Consider the following 22,023-nt stretch of genomic DNA (forward strand, 5'->3'; position numbering starts at 1 on the left):
AAAAAATCTTGTAGGGGTGCCGCTAGCCATAAATGGTTGAAAACCACTGGTGTAGCGAAACGCTGGTTTAATTAGTGTAGCAACTTTTTTTCTATAGTTTTGATGAAGGCCTGACTGCATTTTATAATTTGTGGCCGCCATAGATTCGCGCGAAAATCTTGTTTGGAAGAAACCCTACGCCAAAATAGGACGATATATACCCCAAAACGACAATTTGCTTTGTAAATTTACTGTGCCGGCGATATACAACGCCAAATGACGTCACTGGCGTGATTTTGGGAGTATTCCACGCGAAAGATCTCTGGCGGGAAGGCACTGGAATGTACCTGGGTAGTGAAGTAATTCAGGTGTACGCCAGATTAGAAACTTTAGGCATTGCGCAGGGTAAATGTTTATAGTGACTTTTCATTTTAACTTTGCGTGGTGTAGCGGTAAGCGGTGTAATAAACTATTAAAAATGTAGACGATAGGCCTATATAATTTTATATTTATTCACTTTTATATGTGAAAAAAAGAAACCGGTAAAACACGTATACGTAGACTATTCTGTTGCTGCCAGGCTTTTGCCTTTTTCCCACTTTTCAAAACCTATTAACGGACAATGCTTTTGAGTCCTATTGCATGACATAATCTTGTCCGAAAGCTTTAAATAAATCGCCCTGTCAATTAAAATGAGTTACTCGAACTAACATACTATTAACATAAAAAAGTCTCAGCGAATGTTTTACGTTGTAATTAATTTTCGGAAAAGTTGTAATAATTTTTCGGGCAAATTTTGAATTTAAATTTCGGCAAAAGACGTAGGGAAGCTATAAAATAATTTCATTGAAATTTCTAATCGATTCACTAGTAAAGGTGAAATGTCCAATATGCAAACTTCGCCACCGAAATTTGCAGTCCTTCAAATAGCTCAATTTATTATTTTTCAACCTTTTGCAAAATCTTTGTTTCGCGTTCATGCAGCCGTTAACAATGCAGCCGGTTATAATTTACATTGACGCGGTCCTGTTGGCAGAACGTCGTTAAGAATCACGTGTTCAGCCGGAAGAAGTTTCACTGATCGCTTTTTAATGCACTCGTTTGCGGTGTCTTTGGTGTTTTGTGCCAAGTCGGGAATGAAATCACCTACAGCTTGCCTTTGCTTGCTAGAGGAGCGGCGGTCAAAATGAAAGAAAAAAACTCATTTGAACTAAGGATATAAGTGATTTTAAAGTGGAAGTTCGAATGCGGCCCCAAACAACATTTTCGGTTTAATTGAAAGTCGCTTTTTGCAACTTTGTAGGAACAACTTTTACATAAATATAAATAAACAATCCTGTTTTTGATCTATCCTTGTTTAATAACCTTTATATATTTGGCATTGCAATACAAGACTCAACATTATTAGATTACGCATGTCCGATCAGGATCGGAGCCGATACCTGATGCCAAGCGAAAGTATCAGTATTCGTCCGATAATATCGGATCGGAGCCGATACCTGATGCCAAGCGATAGTATCAGTACTCGTCCGATAATATCGGATCGGAGCCGATACCTGATGCCAAGCGATAGTACCAGTACTCGTCCGATAATATCGGATCGGAGCCGATACCCGGTGCCAAGTGGTAGTATCGGTATTCGTCCGATAATATCGGATCGGAGCCGATACCTGATGCCAAGCGATAGTACCAGTACTCGTCCGATATAATAGGGTGGTATCTGTGCCGATCTGACATCAAACTAATATGTCTATTTCAGCCACGGCGTACAATGCATTGTTTTCTACGTTGAAAATAAAAATTTCTCCGAAAAAGTCAATTAAGTTACAGTCCAATTTAATTTAGCATTTTATCGTTTAGGCAAATATTGGCTTCACAACCTGAAAATATCGCATTTGCACGTTTAAGGACATCACGTTGGTAATTTTGTCATGGAAATGACGGCATTTGGAATCGTTTCGGATTGTCTTGAGATTAAGTTCTCGCTCAAAACTTTAGCGTTTTAAATTACGAAGTTCCGATTATCTTTAGTTAGCATTGGGGATGTCCGACAGTTGACATGTTTTTCGAGATAAATACCCGATATTTTGGAACAAAAAGTTTCACGAACCCATCCGGTATAAAATGACGTCATTACTATGCTTGAACAGGTTAAATAGATGAATATATGAGGTTCGGAGGCATTTTTTGCAGGTTATTAGGCACAATTTCCTTTGGCGTTAAGAAGTTTAGTTATTTTCAGTTATTAACCTATATTTTTAGGTATGTAGGGCAGAAATGCGTGCGTTAGTTTGCAAATATTTGCTGATTTCTCTATCAATTTGGTATCGGATCGGCACCGATACCACCCGAGTATCGAACGATTACCGATACTAACACTTGGCATCGGGTATCGGCTCCGATCAGATGTTATAATTAGCATTTCAACAATAATCCCCCATTTAAATTCTCAGCTCGAAATGTTTCTGCTTTAAAAATCAATTTTCCGAAATAGTCGGGAATTTTGTTTTGTTGATAAGTATATGTTTGAGAAACGACTTTTTTGCCGAAAAGTTAATAACGGTGTCTAAACCGCACGTTTTCCAGCAAAACATGCGCGGTCGCAGATTTTTATCTTTTTTTCGAAATTTCCACCGCCCGCCCGCCACGACGCTGTAAACAAAACAGCGAAAACTAGTCCGGTTGGTTTTTGGTGCACTTCATCTGTTTCGGCAGCAAAACGATCACAAAAGCTCTCATGTTTACGCCAATGTAAACCGCATTGACACAAAGCGGCTTTCGGAAAAGCGAGCTCCAGACATGAATGCTATTCCATCCAAAGATTTGCGGGGATTACGAATATTTTTGAGCTGTTATCTTTCAGCTTTGGTGTGATAACGCGACAGGATATTTACGCTCCGTTTATTAATCCGCAAAACTACAGCTTTTTGATTATGAAAAATCTGAAAAGAAAATGGTTAGGCCTGCAAAAAAAGTTGTTGTTAAGTCACGTATTTTTAGCGAGCCCCGAAACGTGTTTGTTCCAATCTAAAAACCAAGTGCGCAAAAACTATATCGAGTTAAAATCAATGCATCCTTAACCGTGGCTTAAAAACCTAAAAATTGACGCAATTAAAATTTCTAAATTTGTGTGTAATTGTTTAACATACTTAAACTCTTTTATCGTTTGCTCCTCAACCAAATGGTAAAACGCATAAATAAATTGTATTTTAAACAACACGGTCCACATACATTGTCAATTTTAAAGCAATTAAATTCGCTTTTTAATTCATTTTAATATTTTTGGGGGGCTATAAAAGTTACCAATTTTTTTTGGCTAAAAAAGTTACTAAATTGTTTAAAAAAACGGTCACAAACGTCATGGCCGCCAAATCGTCATAGCGCACCATTAATCCCCTGACAATAACAAATGGAGTGCTCAGTGTAAGACAACATATGACGTAACAAGCAGACCACATATGACGTAACAAGCAAATCTCGGATTGTATAGGAAATTACACACGTTTTGTGAGGATACCATAACAATGTAATCCCAATCAGTTGTTGTCTTGTGAAATGAGAACATATAAGGCCAAGTGCGGGTACATACGTCATATGGTGGAGGCTCTTGCTTTTAAACCAGGTTGAAGTTTGCACGATAACTAGCGGTGTACTTCTGGCATAGCCAATAACAAAGATAATGTGCATGGGTTTTAGAAATTCGCGAAAACACGTCTTTTGCTATTTTTAATTTTTGTAAAGGATATCAGTTAATTGAGGAAAAAATCATAGCAGAATTAGAGTAGTTTAGCAGTACTTTGCCGTTCTATTATAATCCCCCCACTAAAAATAAGTTTTTGCTAAATAAATTGGTGAAAAATTTCGTATTGCAAACGTACACCAACAAAAACTGTTTTTTTATTTCAAATTACCCAAAGTTTTCTGCCTTTTAAAAATGAATCTAATTATTATTCAATACATAATTAATCATTATATAAACTGTAGAAAATTAAATTAAAAAAGCGGTAATTTAATTACAGCAAGTATCCCAGAAGAACCGTTTTTGACTTAGCAACAAACAGTCTAAAAATTGACCTATTCAATCAAGGCGAAACAAAACTATTCTGGTATACAAAAAGGTTCGCGTGCCGAGAAAAGGGCAAGCTTTCATTTTGTAATTATTTTTAAAGCAGGTTCGCATACCAGAAAAAACGCGAAATGTCAGCCCCGTTTTTCCATAACGGTTTCGCCCTTGAGCCATTGGTGTTTACATTAATCAGGGCGCCGCCGAATTTGCATTTCGTGCAAGTGCAACACCAGAAGTTTCAACATATTAAGAAACAAAGGCCGACTGTTACGTCATAATCACGCGAACGGGCACAGACCTACCGTCGCCTGTAAATGGATTTCAGAGATCTCGGTTTAAATGGAACTTGCAAAATCGACTGATATGCTTATTGCAAAAGAGCCAGAATTTCCATCCCTGGGGCCATTTTTAGAGAAGATACAACAGATTGTCATTATCTCTGTCCGTGTGATTTTGTCTAAACGTCTGCGGCCAAAAGAGATTGAAATGTAATGGATTTAAACGCGGGAACTTTCTTGTACAAGATTGCTGGCCGCAAGATTGCTGCAAAACAGGGTTCTTAAACTAATAATGGTAAATCCCAATTTAGCAAATACGTTTATATATGCATAAAAATAAAAAATAGCGAAATTGGTAAATATCAGTGTTTTAAATTTTTTTATTCCGATAAATATACGTCTTTAAATCACTATAGCAGGGGTTCCTAGTCGGTGGCCCAGGAAACCCTTAGGGGTGCGTGACCAAGTTTTAGGGGGTCCATGAAGACCTAATTAAAATTATAGGTGTATCATTTTTTTAATAGAATATTTTTTTTTAAAAAATGGAATCATTTTTTCAAAGAACATAGTTTATATAAAAATAAACGCTTTATCGCTTTCCCCTGGAACGTATTTAGACTACATTTCAGTTTTACATATGTTGGCCCGAAAACAGAAGGTTTCTTAACTACACTTATTTTATAACGTAATTTGTTAAAAATACTATGCCAAACCTGGCCCATGCGAACCAAAAACGATTTTTAGGGATTCGCGTTGAAAAAAGTTCAAGAAACCTTTGTTTTAAAACTTAAAATGCGTTATTTTATGTTATGAATGGAACAAACAAAAGCCCAGCGTTTCTCAACAGTTACCCTGTATATTATAATATTTAAATTATTAGCCATAGTTCCTTATGACCTCATAGACCACACTTGTGACGTTTTGTGAAAGTATTTTACTAAAGCGCGAGCAGGGGATCACAAGTGTTGGGAGCCCATGTGAGGGTCCATTAAAGGTGGAAAACCACTGCTTACCCTCGCCCTAGAAAAATAATATGATATGTTTAAGCTTTTTTGAAACAGCAATGCTGGCTGGGTAGGTGCTTCAACATTTCATATGAACTATTTTTGGCAAGAAAAACTATTTAGGCTTTGATTCGATATTATCGGCGTTTCTACTTTTAATAATCAAGAAAATTTCCTGAGGACACTTTTGTAATTTGATTTGAGTCAGAAAACCGTGAAAGTATAACATACATTTATTGTGAATGCATTTCCGCACGTTTTAGTGAAGGATAGGAACTTGCGTACGACGAACAAAGTTAACGTATACGTGTGCCGTTTGATATAGGACGTGCGTATGCTGTACAAATACGGAAGTTCGTATGCGCAAATAACTGGGAAGTATACGTGTGTTGTATGGGAATAAGAACGGGTATATTCCGTACAAAGTAGCACATGCGTAAACGGTTGGTAGCGTACGTAAGCGTACGAAGTACAGAAGGTCATATTCGGAAAGTACTTGAAAGTGCGTGTGCCGTATAGGAATGCAAAAAAAACGGCATAATCCGTACAAATGTGGTGTGGGTGAACGGATAAGAGCATACGTATGTCGTACGTATGCGAACATCCGTATGATCAGTGTTGCGCACACGCGTATCACCTTTTTCATTGCAAATCAAAAGCGTCCTGGAGGCCTATACTTGGGCTTTATCGTGCCAGAGCAACTTCACGATTAAGCAGAGCGAAAATCCCCCGCCCTACAACGTTGTCTGTCATGTCCCGCTTCACAAATGCTAGAAACCTCGCGCAATAGGGTCGTGTAAAGACAAATGTAAATTTGAACACCCGACCACGGTCGATCTGCATTACCAGGCCGTAAGCCACCTTTTTTTCGACGCTTTCTTTGCTTAAAGCCCTATGCCAGGGGTGGGCAAACTGCAGCTCTCCGGCATGTTTTTTGTGGCTCTTCTAGTTAAATCGTAAAATTTCAAAAAAATTGTAAAGGTTACCAAGAGTACAGTTTATAAACGTTTCTCTCTTTTTCTTTTCTTTATTTAGGCCAGCATTTTGTTTATGACGTAACACTAGACATAGAGTCCGAAGAGTTTGTTAACAAAACACTGATATTAATAAACATTGTGCGTGTTATTTTGTTATTACCATTATTATTACTGTGTTGATTATTACCGTTTTGTTATGTTACAATTCTGTTATTACTGCGGCTTGGCTTGCTTTATTTACCGTTTTTGTATTGAAATAATTTTGAGGCTCTTTGGTGCTTGTATTTTCTGCAAATGGCTCTTCCATTGAATACATTTGCCCACCCCTGCCCTATGCGCTTTATAAAATTAACGTTATACAAACTAAATCTGGATTATTAATCATTTTTAACGTGATATGGACACAATTAGTTTCTGTTTTTTACCTATTTTTGCAAGTGCTACAAAAAGTTCTACAAACACGTAGTATTGACAAAGCAATAGTTGGGTGATTAAAAACAACTAGCGAATTATTTTGGTAGCGAGAATTTGGAACTAGTTTGAAACAAAAGTATTTGCCAAGCCCCGCTGTAGTGTACCTGATGCAATTGCACTGCTTCTCAGAAAAAATATATATATAAAAAAAAATAAATAAATAAAAAAAAAAAAAAAATAAATATACAGAAAAAAATATATGTCGTTTAGCGTGTTGCTTCAAAATGGAATAAGGTGTTCTGTTTGACAGTTTAAGTGACGGTTTCTGTGTGTACATATGCAAAGTGACTCGGTTGTATGCTGTGGTTAAATAAAAAGCCGGGACTGTCGGCAATGGCGTTCTGGTAGAAATCTGTTTTACGCCTTCTTATAATTATTTTGTTGTAAATTGGTTTGTCGCAACTTTCTGCGTTGTGTTTAGACTACGATTTCAGGTACTACTTATTTGCTCACGAGATAATATAAGACAACCTCAGCTTTTTTATGTCACTTTTTTTATAAAGTAGTTTTGTGCCGTCATCTATAAAATTTTTCATGTAATCTAGTAAAAAAAAGTTTCATCTTTTTGGTAAGAAAAGTAATCCACTTTTACCGCTGGTTGTATGCAGAAGATGAAACGTGTTTCGTGGTTGATATATGCTGAGCGATTCCTGGTAAAAAGGTAACAAGAATCTCCACCAAACGAAGTTTTATTGGCCCTATTCTTCCCATAAAAGCAGGTTATGTCCAATAAACGCCGAAGCAAAATGTTACCTTAACACGTAAAACATGAAATATCGCTAAACAGCGTTATCACCCGCACATCAGGTTAAAATATACGTTCGAGCGGGCCGGGCGCCAGAATTCGCGGCTATTTTTGTCCGTATGACGTCATTCCGGCGTCACAAACGCTGGCTATTGTTACGTAATAAGTGACTGTGTGATGTTCGGTTTTATGAATGGATGCAAATCGAATGAGTTGACCGACAGAAAATCGTGATTCAGGAGTGATTTTGCCTTTGCGTAGAGTCTAATCGCAAATTCTCAGGAACGGTTCGCGGTAATGTACGATTTATGTTACCTCGTGTGAATTTTCTTGCTTTATTTAAGGCCCAATTGCGTTCGCCAATGCTGGGAATTCGCTGGAGGTACTTTAGCTTGTAAATGACGCGGTCGCATGATTTCAATAAGTGCGTTTTATTGCCACCGGTTGCTGCTAAGTATGTAAAGTTAGCGATTAGGTGAAGAATAAAAGAAGTTGATTATTACCGAAGTGTTAAAAGCTAGAGTTTTGTCAGTGAAACAGGTTAAGGAAACCATATTTAATACGCGCGTTCCAATTTAAACTTTCTGGTTGGTTACATACTTTTCGTGAAATACAATACAGTTTGGCAAGTGACTAATATAAAAATCGGCGTGTTGTAAAATTACGTTAATAAACATCGTAAAAAAATATATTTAAAGTTGTACTCTACGCCTAAACTTAAAGGGCTATTCTCAAATAAACAGTTGCAATGTACTTTGAAATACTTTTTTGCAATGTGATAGCTTTAAAAAAGCGTTTTTGTAATTCAACTACGAACAGTTTAGTTTTAATAATTTCAAATACGCAATAAATGTTCATTGTGGCCGGTTTTATTGACAAGCGTTTTCGTAATGCAAGCCCAAAATCAGGGACAGTGTAATTGCAGAAATTCTAACCCACGTAGTTCCCATTCGGTTTGATAAATGCAATAACCGACTGACGCAAAACAACTATAGGAAATGCAGATAGTTATCTGTTGGGGAGAACAGTGTGACGCAGTTTGTTTACAATTTCATCTATCAACTCTACACTTGAGGGAATTTCCACTGGTTACGTACGTACCAGCCTTAATTTTGAGGTTAAACCACTGGATTTTGTGCTAACCAGTCGCAAAAACTGAAAACCGAATTTTGCAAGGCCAAGTATAAAGCAAGCGCCGTGTAGCAGAGTTTATTATGACGACAATTTTGAGCCAATTTGGGTCGAATCGGGAATTCGCGGTCGCATAGCACGACTGAGAGAAATTTGTCGGCGAGAAAACATTATTGGCTTTTTTGAGGCGAGGCTTCGCAGAAATGTAGGTGAGAGTTTGTTTGAGGAACAACGAGCTTAACTCGTTTTAGTTTTACACTCAAAGCCACAAGATTAAGTTAAATTTATAGATTTAACCATTGATCAGTATACGCTTGCCGCTAGGCTTTAATATGAGTACAGCATATTTACTACTGTGTTTCAGTTTTTCGGGAAAATGTGTTTTAAAACATAAATTTTTGCTCTCGCTTTTAGTTGAAAAACATCGTTGATTTTCCAGCGGATTAGCAAAGGCTAATATTTTAATTTTTGGTGTAAGTGTCGTTTTTACAACGAAAAAGGCAAAATGGCTTATGGTGCTGTTGTTCGGAAAAATAGGTTTGGAATGTAATTTGGCTAGAGGTCTTACATTAATGTTACCCCGCAATTTACCAATTTATAATTAATATAAAGATTGAGAAAAAATAAATCAATTGTTCGATAAATTGTGTGGCATACCAAAAAGGCCAAAACAAGCCAAAACGTGTTTTCCCCACTCATGGGGGTCGTCAATAAGAGCGGTGGTTCTCAACCGAGGTGCCGCGGCGCCCTGGTGTGCCATTTCTAATGCCTAAGGGTGCCGATAGGTATTTGAGAATTTTTAAGAATCTGTTTTTTGCTCAACCGGTAAACTTCTTGATACAACTATTTCGTGTACGATTAGAGACCATTATGACGTATTCCTACATTTTTTAAGTTTATTGGGTTGTTCCAGTTCTATTAATATTATCATTTCAGTAAAATACTCAACGAAAATTCCAGTCGGGGGTGTCGAAAATCTATTTTTTTTTTAGGAGTGCCGTAAGCCATAAAAGGTTGGGAATCACAGGGTTAAAGGTTAAAGCATGAAAAGAAAATGTCCCGAATTGCACCAACAGAAACCCAGGCTAAAACAGCACGGCTTTAGCAATTGCAGCGCTTTGCTGCAGAAACGCAGGAAAGCCCGGGTTGTGTATTATTTCGAAAAAAAGTTTTGTGGCTCCTGGGCATACCGATATTGGTTTATTTATTTATTTGTTGAAACTGCGCGCAAATGTCTACCGAGCTTTAACGTGCAAAAACAAATCGGCTTGTTTTTATTGGTGCTTAACATTAACAACTTGACATAAATTTTAGCAATTTTAAATTTTTTTTTAAATGCAGAGTATCTTATTACACAAATGAGTGTTTTAAGTTGTACTTTAGGCCACTAGTTCAGCGACAAAAACAGCGAAAATGGCTTGAACACCACAGAAAAAACGTGCCACCTTTCGCCTTTGAAGCTGCGACATAAAACCGCAAAATATTTGCGGAGTTTTCAGGCCAAAGCGCCACACGCGCCGAATTATGCGCTCGCTATTGCAGCTCGGTCGGATTATACTCATGTGCCACGCTGTTTATTCATAACAATCAGCGCCGGATAATCTTGCCCACTCTGGAAGTCAACACCTACACATAATTGTCTCTCTTTCATGTATAGCCTGGTATAGGCTACTGTAGTTAGAGTGGAAGCCTTATCCTAGCGACAGCATTGGTTCGCAATTTTTTCTCGGCTTTTTTCTGGCGATTTTTACCGACGATGCGCAGCACCTGGTTTCTGAACAAATCTTTTTTAATGAAAATGTCTGATACCGTAATGGACACCATTATACTTGGGTGCACTGTTAATCAGCCTGATAATAGGCTACAGTCAAAAAGGATATTATTAGGAAATTGTAACGAGTCTACTCGACCTTTTTGGCTTTGCAATTCAGTATCAAGCTACATTACAGATCCGTGTATATAGTGTAGCCAAAAATTGCTTATGTCGTTCTAAGCACAAAAATAATTTGAAACAATCATCTCCAAGCACTATAGTAGAAACAATTGAACTACATAGGTCGATTTTACTTGGCAAAGAGAGCTCTGATATCATTAAATTAAAAAATATCCGCATTAGACCTCTGCGTGTTGCACAGGTTAAGAACCTTAGTTAGAGGTGTCAGCTAGATTGACTCGACACTTAAGGCTAATTGCAGGGCTGGCGACACAAAATTATGCCGGTGTTTCGGTGCCAGTGATGCCGTAATCTCCAAAATGCGACGCGCTATGTAGTCAGTTAATTGTGTTTAAGCATAATTGCTTTGAAATTGCACGAGAACATAGCCGCCAGTCCGGTTAACCACTTATTTATTGCAGCGGTCGTCTCGCTGGTAATTTACAAGTCGGTTAACTTTAAACTAAAATAAAACGCAAAGCCGTCGGTGAATCAAACTGTAATTTTGTCGTGCTGTGTTGTATAACATACACAGTTTTCGTGATGCTAAACTGCAGAATACAAAGCGCAAACGTGACCCTGTCAGATAGCTGCCCTTTGCAGGAGAATTGCAGTATGAAGCGTTTCTTTGCCGCCAGCTGTACAGACATGCGGGATTTCGTTTCAAACCAAAACAAACTGATTAATTTGTTGTTAGGCCTAAAGCGGCGTATTTTGTTTTTCGGGTTAATTTGAAATGACAAACGGAGTTCATTTATCTGCAGGTTTTTTTGTTTTTTACTGTAATTTATTTTATTTTAACATAATGAATCTGCTTGTTATTTTGGGATTATTTCATTGGATGTCTTCATCGGAAGGTAATATCTTTGTCGCCTGTATGAATCCTATTTAGTAATATAAACTATATCTATTTTATCAAGTCATGTAACCATTAAAGTTCGTATTGAACAAGCGCGTTACCTCTACTAAACACAACTCTATGAGGCTTAAAGGGTCCTAGGAAATTATCTTTTTATTTGGTGTGTTAACTTGTGGCTAATGCCGAAAATAATGATGTCACAAGCTTGCCTTAAACTTGTATTCTAATACATCGCCTTGTGGGCAAAAATAATGGAATTTTAAGTGAAAAAAGGGCCTTAAAGGCAATGCGAAAATATAGAATCTTAGGACAATTTTAACTCTAATAAACGACGCCTTATTCCGGTAATTGGAAGTAAAGTGATTGAGTTTATATTTAGTTTTTTGTCGGAGTTTTTGCATCGATTAAAAGCGCCTAAACTGCATAAATGAGGTCACTATGCGTGGGTTTGTTTCAGTTCTTTCCGCGAAAAGAAGTTAAAGCACTGAGAAAACGAACAATAAAGATAATGTGTCGGAACCACGTTTGTTGATTTAAGCCCTCTTACAAGGCAATAATCAGCTTTTCGTTTTGCCGTCGATTTTATGCTGCGTAAAGTAGTGTCGCATATCCATCTGTGCGGAACCATACGCTAAAGCAGTATTTCTCAGACATTTTGGCGATCCGATTCTCTTCATCGGACGTATAGCAAGCAAACAAAACTTCATAAATTAGCATTAATAAGTTGGAATTTGACTAATAGGAAGCATGTCTTGATATAGGGCCTAAAACTTTCTTAAATTTTGGTGAAATCTCGCTACGAACCAATCTCAAAACCAGATCAAAAAATCAAACAGCTAACCAATTTTGGATCGGGGCGTATTGTTTAAGAAATACTGCACTAAAGACATGGTGCATTCACAACCACGCACAACCAAAAACAAAGTTTGCGTAGACGGCGCTATATATAGTAACCACCTATTTGTAGAGCGATTTGCAAATTGTTCGAGAAAAATACGTTGGTGGCATCCGATTATTGTTATCTGGGTTGATGTAACATCCTAGCGCCCTAATGAGGCATGTAAACCCCGGAAGATACCAAAACGATACAAAATTAAGATACCCATGGTTGGCAATTGCGACAAGGCCGTTGAACGTTTTAATTGAAATTATTTTGTTACTTTATTACTGACATAATTAGTATCGTATCGACCGGCAGAGTTTTTGCTCCCTAAAGTCGCTTGCCTTTAATGGAGTGGTTCTCAATCTTTTATGGCTTACGGCACCTCTCCAAAATAATAAATAGATTTTCGGCACCCCGACTGGAATTTTGTTGAGTATTTTACCGAAATGTCAATATAAGTAAAACCGGAACAACACAATTAACTTAAAACATGTAAGAAAATGTCATTTGATATAATGGTCTCTAATCGTACACAAATAGTTGTATCAAGGAACTTAATAATTGAGCAAAAATCCGTTCTTAAAATTATCAAAATACTTATCGGAACCAATGAGCATTAGAAATGGCACAGCAGGGCGCCGCAGCACCCCGGTGGACAACCACTGCTTTAACGAAATATAATGAAAGCATAGGTTATTACTAACAGCCAGCCATTGTTATTGTTCTTCAGCTGTTTACTGTTGGGTTTGCGACGCAATGGGAAACGACCAGTGCTTAAAGGAGGGCGACATTGTAACTTGCTCAGCCGGGCAGGTAAGCAGATGTATACAAGCTTAACGAGGGTGTAGCCATCCAAGGATATTATTCAATGTTGTAAACTGGTCATGGTGAAATGACTTGGGTCCAAGTCAAGTCGTTTAAAAAAGTACCAAGTCCACTCCAAGTCAAGTCATTGGTTTAAAAACAAAACAATGAGGACGGTAGTTAAAACTGGAAAACTGAATACGAGGAATGCCTCACTTAAAAAGTCACAAACAAAATAACGTCAAGCATTCTAATCGTTTTACGTGTAAAATAGTAATAGCTCAATTTTATAATAAAATGTTGAATAAACCACATTTTCAACCCAAATCATTTGAAAACAGTGACTTAAGTGCAAGTAATTGATTTAAGCCATTACAAAACTGGTATTATATCTGCCACTGTGTTCTAACAAATGTTAAAAACTCTTTGCTTTTTACGTCGCACAAAATAAGTTACTTTAGAGGTCACATCACATATATCACCAGTTTCCTAGTGTTTCGAGTATTTTCCTCCAATGGCTAGTTTCGCACATTTACGTTATAAGTGGTCTTTCCTATGCCAAAACTGGTTACAACTGTAGTAAAAAATAAAGAATTATATAAACTTTTAGGGCTAATATATTTTAAAATGCCGGATCGATTTTTGCAAGTAAGGTTTTTTTGGAATTGGTAATTCGGCGCTAACAAATTAACAGAAAAATGATAAAAGTAAATCTGAAAGATTCATGTACCAACACCGTGATTTATTCCTTCTGCAGTCATTTTTCTGTTAATGATAGCGGCTTACGTATCATAGCACACCGGAAGACCTCGACAGTTTAACCATATCAGTCGATGAAGATACTTGCAATTTGTCGAAGGCTTCCGGTATGTTAAGTGAATCTGGTGGTTTTAATTGGTCTTTTATGCAGGTTTGTCAGAACGAGGTGCGGTTAGAAAACAACCAACTGCGAGTAACGAAGCGATGTAAACAAGAGGAAGCTTGTAACAACAATCTCATGCAGGTAGGTACTACTCAGTCGAGTTTACCAGTCGCGTTTTACTCGTTCTCCATCTGAGTTGACTCGTTTTCAAATGTTGTTCTTAGTTCATTGCACCGATTTTAGTTAAGGTGCAATAGTGCTAAGCTTGTAACAATAATCGTATGCAGGTGAGTACTACTCGGACGAGTTCACTCGTTTGTCAAGTTGAGTTTTACTTTATCTGAGTTGACTCGATTTTGACTGTTTTAGTTTGTTGCACTGGTTCTAGGTGCGACAGTTCTTATGATTCGTGTTTTACCCGCATCTAAAAGAATTTTTCACGTTCGTGATGCTGATTGCAGTTCAGAATCCGCGTTTACTCGTTTAAATCGAGTTTGATTCTGTTTACGAGTCGAGTTTACTCATTCACGAGTGTTTTCTTCTATTTCGTCATAATGTTTGCACTCTACAGGTACAGGTATAGTCTTTCTTAAATAGACACTTCACTCGTTTACAATTTTAGTCCTGCCTATGATTTGTATTGACTCGCTTTTGAATCGGTTTTCTGGAACCAAGTTTATCCGTTCGTGATTCGTATTATGCAGCTAAAGATCGGAGTTAAACATTCGTTGCGTAAATTAATACTGATTATGTAGCTTGGGTTTGCATTTAAAAGCCAAAACGATCAAGTAAACATGAAGGTGTTAATCAACGCTCTAACTAAAGTCTAACTGACTAGAATCTCAGAATGATAACAATTGTGTCCAACCTTTTATAAGGGATGTTTTGATTTACTTGTCAGTCACATTAGCTGAACATTATACAAGCTCGTATCGAAACGTCTTTATCAATATGATGTCGATCTACTCGACCTTAGTGGCTTTGTAATTTATGATCAAACCTTTTTAAAATATACTGGCCGTGTTTCTTAATTTAATGTAATTGAATTGAGTTAATTTTTAACACGATTATAACTTTCCTGTGGTAATTCGAAATGATAACGCTCATGTATGACTTAATGTTGTAAATTGTACCCCACTAACTAAGCCAGGTTTCCCATTCCTACCTTATAAATATATACTTTGGGCGCAAAGCGGTATAGCTCAGGAAAAACCTTTCTCGTAACCTTGCAAGGTTATAGTATATGTGCGCGTAATAATAAGGATTAAGTTAAAATCAAGACGTTCCAAGAAGCGCATTGTGATAACATGTTTATTTGCATATTTAAAAGGCGAAGTTGACATTTGTTTACGCCAAGTATTCCGGCACCGCTAAAGTCGGTTGAAGAAACAATAGTTCGGAGCAATTAATGAGAAAATCACAAAAATCCTAAGTTGTTGTTCGTCTTCTGTAACTATACTCGTTACATGCGGCGTCATGTAAGCTTTTGGGTGTGCCAAAGTGATTTATAACAACAACTTGGATTTGAATCATATTTCGGCTAACCTTCGTCTCAGACAGACCGACATCGCCCGAAGTAACGTGACTCAGGGTTTTCTTTTACTTCAAAATATCAACATTACCATGAGCCTTTGTTTATCCTTTTTATGCCAGTCATATCTTACGGTACCTTGCGTAATGTTTATAATATGAAATGTGCAATCACAGATAACATCCCACCAAACTTGGACACTAGGAAATCCTGGTTACAAAAATTCCAATCCGGTTCGACGAATTGGAGCAACATGCCGAATTCTAACTACAAGTCAATTTATAGATATTGTAGTCCCTAAAGTCCTAATCAGTTTAAAAAAAGCTTTAATCCTTGAAAAGTTTTAAACCCCAATAAAAACAAAAATAAAAATGTCCCAGCCTATTTCCTACAACACACACGATTGGACAACTACTCAAAGGCCCACTTAAACTCTGTTTTAACTATTTTGTTTACCATTTTTCAGAATTGTACGTTAAAAAGCAAGACGCTGATCTGGAATGCTACCACAGCGTTAAAATATTTACCTTTAACGCACAGTATTTGGGTTAGGGTGCTGCTCAGCGTTTGGGTGTGGGTTGGTCAAGTGTTACTATATTTATTTTCCCAGTTTGTATATTCAATTTTGATTGCTTGCTAAGTTGCTGTAGCTAAAAAAATGGTGGCAATTCGCGTTATGTGTGAACTGGGCGACGCTAGCGTTTTGCGCCAGACGCTAACGCCAGAAGCAAAACGCGTCTAGTGTGCACCAACCTTATTAGGGTTGCCAAACTGTGGGAATACGACCACGGCCATTAGGCGACGGACTTTCCAATAATAAAGTGCAGATAAAAATCGCGGCGACCAATCATGTCTTCTTCGCCGTAAACCAGGTTTTGGCGCCTAGTACGACCCGCTTGCCCTGCGGCCGCACAACTGGAATCTTATGGCTCCTTGTTATTGTGGTTATCAGATCGCAAACTGAATCTCCCGACCCTTTCATTATATTTGCAGGAAAATGACTAGCGACCTTTTAAGGTTGCCAACGCGAATCTAACTGCTAAATCTAGCGGTTGATGTTTTGTAAAAATAAACAATATAATGTGATTTCTTTCGTTGCTGAAGGGAATTTTGCGAATATTTTTTAATTTCAAAGGTATACAAGATCTTTAAGAGCGCTAAACAAACACCTCTTTGAGTAGCCACTTGTGTTTTATTACCCTCACAACGCCGGCGTCGTTTTCTGCACTTTAACTCAGTGGCGTAGCCAACCGAAAATTTGGGAGGTTTTTTTGTTTAGAACAAAAAAGTTTTGTTTAGAAACTTTTTTGTTTGGCCTTTGCATTGTATTAACCGCCGTTACGAACACTATAACAATGTTAGCAAACCATTTCGAGCAGCAACTGACTGAATGTTAACGCAATACTCAAAAAATATTGAAAGAGCAAAACCTGTCCAAAAGTAGTAAAACTACATTACTGCATAGCAAACGTAATATTAACTACATCGTTTGTGACGATTCGTGCCCACATTTTTATTGTATTTGAACAAAATTTCTTAAAAAGTTGCATTATATTCTGCATATAACAAAAATTTCTAAGACTCATAGGCAATTCTATTTTGTTTAAAAATATTTTATTGATTTGTTTTATCTCGGAAGGTCTCGGCAAAATATTGCCTTAGGGTCCGGTCAGCCAAGAAATGTAATTCGACCAGTGGCTCGTATTTTAGATAATTTTAAGTACGGTAAATATACGTTTTTGCTTGATTTTATACATTTAAAAAAAAATGCACTTGTTAGGCAACCTTACCTATTACTATTCTCACTAGCTTGCAAATACATTGTAGGCTATTTACAGCCTTCTTTTAAAAAGAATCGCACTTTTATATTAAGTATATTTTAGATTCTCTTTACGACCAGACCCTCAAAGACATTTTCTGTTTCTAATGTGGCCCTTGTCAAAAATAATTGCCCACCACTGTTATATAGGTAGCCTATACTCCTATTACGATACTATTTGTTGCTAATATTTTAAGATATAAAAAATTAAACACACATATCACACCACATTTTCCAAAAAAGCAAACTGTTACACCTGCACCAAGGTCGACTTTATACTTTTTTCGTAGTAGACATTACTGCTGTTAACAGACATTACGCTTCTAGCGGTGATAAAAGCTTAATCTAACAAAATGTTAAATGAAAACACTTATTTTCAACCCAAGTCATTTGACTCAATAACTTACGTACAGGTCAAATCACATGTCTAGAAACATTAAGATCTATAAACAGCATTAAAATAACTTATTTGTCCTAAATACTTAAATTAAACCAAGTCATTAAAAAAACATTGACTTAGGTGCACTTCAGTCATTACAGAACTGCTTCTCTGCTTACAGAACGCCGTCGGAATGCACTCGCAATGCAACACCTCATCGACTGAGTATGTGTGTAGATGCTGCTGCAGTACAGACGAGTGCAACGCTGAAGCAATGTTCTGCATTGAGCGTGAGTTTTTTTCCATAAGTCAGCACTTGTATGACGGTATTACGGCGCCCAACATAACGTTAGGCCTATATTTAACTGGGACGTACGATCGTACAATAATGTCGGATTGTATAATAATAAAGGCATTTAAATTTCGAGCGCAAAATTCTGCCAATATTTTTGCAATTTTAGCCAACGACTCCACTTGTTGTATTTTAGAAACGATCGTTGTTTCCGAAAAGCCTTTTCAACAATACTTGTTTATTATTCAATGGTTCCTAACCAATTATTAACCTCGCAGGATTAATTTGACAATTTAAAGGTTTTTTGACAGTAACGTGAGATGATATTTCTGGACGCAGAATAGCGGGAACTATGAGCCTATTTTAATTCGTTTTAATGTGATGTTTATATTTTAACTGATAGTAGGTCATACGTAGTTGTTTAAAAGTGAAATACTTTTTTATGTAGAGAATAACCCGGGGATAATAAAGATAAACAAATCTTCCAATCAATTAAATGTTTAGTCTGCATTTATTAACTTCTGTTCATTTAAAAAATATATTTATGCCATGTACCTGTTTTTATAAACAGTCTTAATCTGTTTTTAAAATGGGATATTCGAAATTCTCTTAGGGGGTAAATAAACGTTAAAACACCTGTCTTAATGCAACAAATTGCGTTGTCATTTAGCGGCGCCGCAGTCGACCAAGCCCCCCAGCCCCCAGGCGCCCGAGGGGCCCAGGGAGGGAAACGGACAGCTATTCACAGAACTGGAAGTGACAACACTCAGGGAGTCCTGGTCGCTGCTGGAAGCATTGGGGCACCAGGACTTCGGACTCAAGCTAATCATAAGGTACCTTTTAAGTCAGTCGCGAAAGAAGGCCGCAACGGTCCTGAACGGCGTTTTTTTTTTGGGGGGGGGGCACAAAATTGTTGCGATTGAAAGTAGGTTTCCCTATTTTAGCCCACTGCATTGCCCAACTTGACACAATACACGTGCCCACTGACGTGTGACCGACGCCTAGGCGAGTGGATTTGGCATTTCGCGATTTAATTCTGCTTTACACTATTCGATTGCATACAGCCTTGTCTATAATTTGCTTGATTCTCCATTTTCAAAAACAAAAACCCATAAAAACACATAATCATATAACAAAAGCGTCCGTAGCGGACAACGAAAAATATGTTGTTTAACACTGTCACAATGTTGTAATCATAAATGATCACAAACTGAAAAGTTTGGAAGGCCCTGCTCTAGACGCCAGTGAAGTCGATGACTTGACTCTAGGGCACTTAAGTCACTGTTTTCAAATGACTTGACTTGGACTAAGTTATTGTATCAATTCATAATTTGAGTTATGTATATCAAATTTTTCACGTAACACAATTTACTTGCTAAATATTGAATGTTTGTTATTTTTGGTTGAAATATTGCTCGCTCAAGGACGAGTTTATCAGTTTTAATTACTTAACGTTTTGTTTTTATGTCAAAGACTTATATTTAAGTTGACTTGCTTTAATAACGACACGATTGTGACTCGAACAAATGATGATTTGGACTGTTAAGTGTTATTTTTTGCAAAATACTTGACTTGGACTGTTTTAAATGACTTGACTTGGACTTAAAGTCATTTTAAAATGACTTGTTTATAACACTACTGGGCGCATAATAACAGTTTTTCGTTGGTTTCTCTTAAGGCTGCTGTCAGATTCGACGCAATTTCGCAGTTTCTTTCCAACTCTACAGTTGCCAGCCGAAGGGGAAATTCCCGAAGAAGAGCTACAGGAACACCCTGTAGTACTGGATATGGCCGATAGGTTTGTGTGCTTTTGAATTTGACTGTCGTACAAACTGTCGCTTTTTGCAGTAGGAGGCACTTCACAAAGAGCACCAAGCAGTATTTTTATTTTTGACAGTCTTAGGTCTGTTGAGGTAAAAAGTAGGGTAACTTAAATTTGTCATAACTGTTCGTTTTCTTGATTGTTTTGTAATTGGGTTGTAGAGGACGTATTTTAAAAATTCGAACAAATGGTGCCACCGTCTCAGTCTAATTGAGAGAAGCTTATAAAGGTCAATACCTTAAGAATAATACATTTTCTTGATTACTACGTTACAACAACCAATCTCTTACATACCGTCAACTCAAGCGAAACGTTGACCAAAGGTCAGCCTGATAAAAAAAAACCTTAACTGAAATTTACAGATTGGGCCCATTCTATAGAAAAGCCTATAATTCAGATTCTAAAAACAAAACTTAAACTAAGACTAGTGTATCGACGGGTTGCGTTTTTTGTCTGAAATTCTTTATGAAATGCAGGTATATTTTTTTCTTATTATCTCTCGTTTTAACAGTATTACGTCATCACTGGCCAACGTCATCGACCTTCTGGAGTCGCCTGAATCGCTGACAAGCTTTCTACGATCGTTGGCGGCGAGAGGCGAAGGAAATTATCTCCTGAAGCAAATTCTGACGGTTTCTTATTATTTATCTTTAAAAATTTACTCGGGCCAAGCTCTTCGATAACTTTTATCTATTCAGCTTAAAATACTAAACAATACTACCAAAAAAGGACCCAACACCTATAGATTCTAATTAACAGTAGGCCTACTCTAATAATTAATCTGTCAATTAAAGTATAAACAGCACCAAACTGAATGCCTGCCAGTCAAATCAAGATTGAAATATATTAACTTATAAAATTGGTAAACTCGTTCCTTTCTGAGCATTATTTCTTCTAGTAATCGTGAAAACAAAATAAATATTAAGTTTTCTTTATTGCATTTAATAAATTGGCGTAAATAACCCAAATTTATTAAAATGTTAAGTCAAGTCTTGGAAAACAGTAACATAAGTGCATTTAAGCCCAGTTTTTTATCTTAAATTGATACATCACTGCTTTTTGCTATTAAGTGTTCAAATTTAATTTAAAAAATTACGCTTGGGAATTGTCAAATTATCCTATTTTAGAGTGGGTCTAGGCCTAATTGTCCACAAGTTGGACTTAAAATCTAGAACCCAAGAAAAGTCACACAGCTTTAACAACCCTTGCTAATAACCATTGGGTTTCATAAATAGTTAGAAACTAACTGTATATATCAATTTATGGCACAGAATTTCGGCCCAACACTCCTGGCAACCATTCGACAAAACCTCAGGGTTTCAGCACAATCGACAACAATTCGCGCTTGGGCGTTGGTGTACGAGATCATAAAGAAAGAAATGCTGAAATCACATTTTGAGGTCGAGCGATGATGGCAAAAAGGGGGAAGATAATAATTTAAAATGTTGCTGGACTCAGCCTTTTGAATTTTCTGGACCAAACGGCTCAATGGCTCCAAATATATTTACTTCAAGGTTGTTTTAAAACAGATATCGTGCCCTTATCGCAAATAAAATATGAAAACTTCATGGCAGTGTTTTTTTACAGTGTATACACAACTGACACGAGTGTTTTTCCGGAGTATATACTATTTATGTAGATTGTGGTTTGCAAAGCAATAGATTCGTAAGTAATTACTCTTGTAACCTAGTTGAAAGTGAGACATTTTAGTTTAAAAGTGTGACTGCATTACTTGGGTAAACGTTTTTGCAATCTACTAAGGTATAATGTGCGATAATTTAATAATTATAACGCTTCAGGCCCCAATACATCGATTTGTGACGTAATAATCTTAAATACAATGGACGAGAAACCATCCGAGTTTGGGCTTTTTCCCCCAGCATTTAAAGAATTATTAAAATAACGCACATTATTTGGGTTAGGATTCGGGTTAGCGTTAGGGTTTAGGGGGGTCAAGTGTTATTAACCCTATCTCATATTTTTTGTTATCTTTTCTGAACTTTTAATGAATATTTTTAATTTATCTTCGCCGGGAGTTTACCCTAAAGGTCCAAATCAGTGCATTGCCAGGACCTCAAGGTCTAAAAGTCTAGACTTTTCTGCCATTGGATGCCCTGATTGTCGTAGACCTTTTTGCTTAGAAATGCACTGATTTACGGATCGGGTGGTTTCATAGACGATAATA

The 22,023-nt window shown here is 37.1% G+C and overlaps 1 protein-coding gene across 1 annotated transcript; it reads left to right on the plus strand.

Annotated features, from left to right (window-relative positions):
* The first annotated feature begins 11,357 nt into the window (after positions 1-11,357).
* On the plus strand, positions 11,358-21,408 carry LOC146146621 (uncharacterized). The gene is made up of 8 exons (XM_083388018.1): positions 11,358-11,444; positions 13,060-13,142; positions 14,044-14,136; positions 17,906-18,014; positions 18,687-18,849; positions 19,695-19,814; positions 20,350-20,470; positions 21,110-21,408. The coding sequence occupies exons 1-8, from the start codon at positions 11,393-11,395 to the stop codon at positions 21,248-21,250; spliced, it is 882 nt and encodes a 293-aa protein (XP_083244144.1). The 5' UTR covers positions 11,358-11,392; the 3' UTR covers positions 21,251-21,408.
* The last annotated feature ends 615 nt before the right edge of the window (positions 21,409-22,023 follow it).

This window comes from Ascidiella aspersa, chromosome 4, assembly GCF_963924565.1.
Source record: "Ascidiella aspersa chromosome 4, kaAscAspe10.2, whole genome shotgun sequence".
Lineage (NCBI taxonomy): Eukaryota > Metazoa > Chordata > Ascidiacea > Phlebobranchia > Ascidiidae > Ascidiella > Ascidiella aspersa.

Bases quoted from the DNA above. Each gene is read 5' to 3' on its own strand.
- LOC146146621 (XM_083388018.1), top strand. From the start codon at position 11,393: ATGAATCTGCTTGTTATTTTGGGATTATTTCATTGGATGTCTTCATCG. The intron at 14,137-17,905 runs GTAGGTACTACT...CTCTGCTTACAG, and splicing joins GTAACAACAATCTCATGCAG to AACGCCGTCGGAATGCACTC. The intron at 19,815-20,349 runs GTTTGTGTGCTT...TCGTTTTAACAG, and splicing joins GTACTGGATATGGCCGATAG to TATTACGTCATCACTGGCCA.